At 52.2% G+C, this 1,392-nt stretch overlaps 1 protein-coding gene across 1 annotated transcript; it reads right to left on the reverse strand.

Moving 5' to 3' along the window:
• Positions 1–492: 492 nt before the first annotated feature.
• LOC131981026 (leucine-rich repeat-containing protein 30-like) lies at positions 493–1,392 on the reverse strand. The gene has a single exon (XM_059345317.1). It carries the CDS (start codon positions 1,390–1,392, stop codon positions 493–495), a length of 900 nt encoding a protein of 299 aa, XP_059201300.1.

A 1,392-nucleotide genomic window follows, 5' to 3' on the forward strand; every position in this document is an offset into this window, starting at 1 on the left:
TTTTGCAGATCTTAAGCCCCCCTCCACCATTCTTTCCACTGACTTTACACACCTGATCCCCATGACCTGAATCCAACAAAGAGGGTGATGATATGTAGCTGAACTTACCCCCTTGCCTCCCCCATTCACCGCCACACGCCAAACAAGCTCAACCCGCCAGTAATCAGCCCCCAAATGTAGACCTGTGAATTTCTGCGTGAGCTGTGCGACCTGTCTGACCCCTTTACTGTGGATTAACAAATGTTTAGACATGACACAGCAGTTACTTGTTGTTTATTTTTAACCCAGCTTTGACATTACATAAAAAATAATCATCTTAATAAGAAGTAATGGTCCGTCAATTTGTCTTAATACAATCAGGCAGCTTGTGGAAACAGCGTGACGACCACGTGACAGGGGTCAGGTATGTTCCAACATCCCATTATGACTCTTTTAGATGCACGCCCCCACACACACACACACACACACACGCACACACGCACAGATAGTCCCTCATGTGGGCTTGAGGTAGTTATAGAGGGCACTGAGTCCTCCTTGCAGCACCTCCTGGATTGGCTTAAGGAGGGGGTTGTGAATAATATGAAGTCCTTTATCCAGCGGGTGGCAGGCCAACCTCCCAAGCCGGCTCAGTTGGTACATTTCCATCGGCACATTTTGCAGTTCATTGAAGTCAACATTAAGGAGTTCTAAAGACTCCAGGAAGCATAGTGTCTTAGGCAGTGTGTGGATACTGTTTCCCTCCACGATGAGGATCTTAAGATTAACTAAGTCCTGGATCTGGTCCGCTATGGTCTCTAAACGGTTGCAGGCCAGGTGAAGAAAGACTAGACCCTTCATGCTGTAGACGCAGGTGGGGATGTGAGCGATGCGGTTGTGGCTAAGGTTCAGTTTGGTCAGATTGTGCATGGCTGCCAAGCTGCCGGGGAGGCCCGTGATCTGGTTGTTGGCCAGGCTGAGCACCTCCAGGCAAGTGCAGGAGCCCAGCTCCTCGGGGACCTCGCTCAGGCGGTTGCGACAGGCGAAAAGCACGCGCAGCTTCTTCAGGAGGCTGATCTCCGGCGGGAGGCTTGACAGGTTGTTACCCCACAAGTTGAGAATCACAAGATTGTCCAGCGCGCCCAGGGCAGGGGGCAGAGAGCAAAGGGAGTTCATGGACAAGTTTAGCTTCTGCAGTTCTCGGAGCTCCCACAGCTCAGAGGGAGGCTCGGCGAGCGCGCGCATGGCCAGGCTCAGGGTGCTGTAGCCAAAATGCACCGTGGTGTGTCTGCGGATCCTCTCGGCAGCTGAGGACAGGCTGGGCTGGTCCTCTCTCCCGGTGCTCTTTCTCCTTTGACTAACACTCACCTCATTTAGCTCCTTGTTGGACAAACTGCGAGATTGCTTCCCACCCAT

This window comes from Centropristis striata, chromosome 11 (assembly GCF_030273125.1).
Source record: "Centropristis striata isolate RG_2023a ecotype Rhode Island chromosome 11, C.striata_1.0, whole genome shotgun sequence".
NCBI classification, from domain to species: Eukaryota; Metazoa; Chordata; class Actinopteri; order Perciformes; family Serranidae; genus Centropristis; species Centropristis striata.

Coding starts and splice junctions, on each gene's coding strand:
- LOC131981026 (XM_059345317.1), bottom strand. CDS start 1,392: ATGGGTGGGAAGCAATCTCGCAGTTTGTCCAACAAGGAGCTAAATGAG.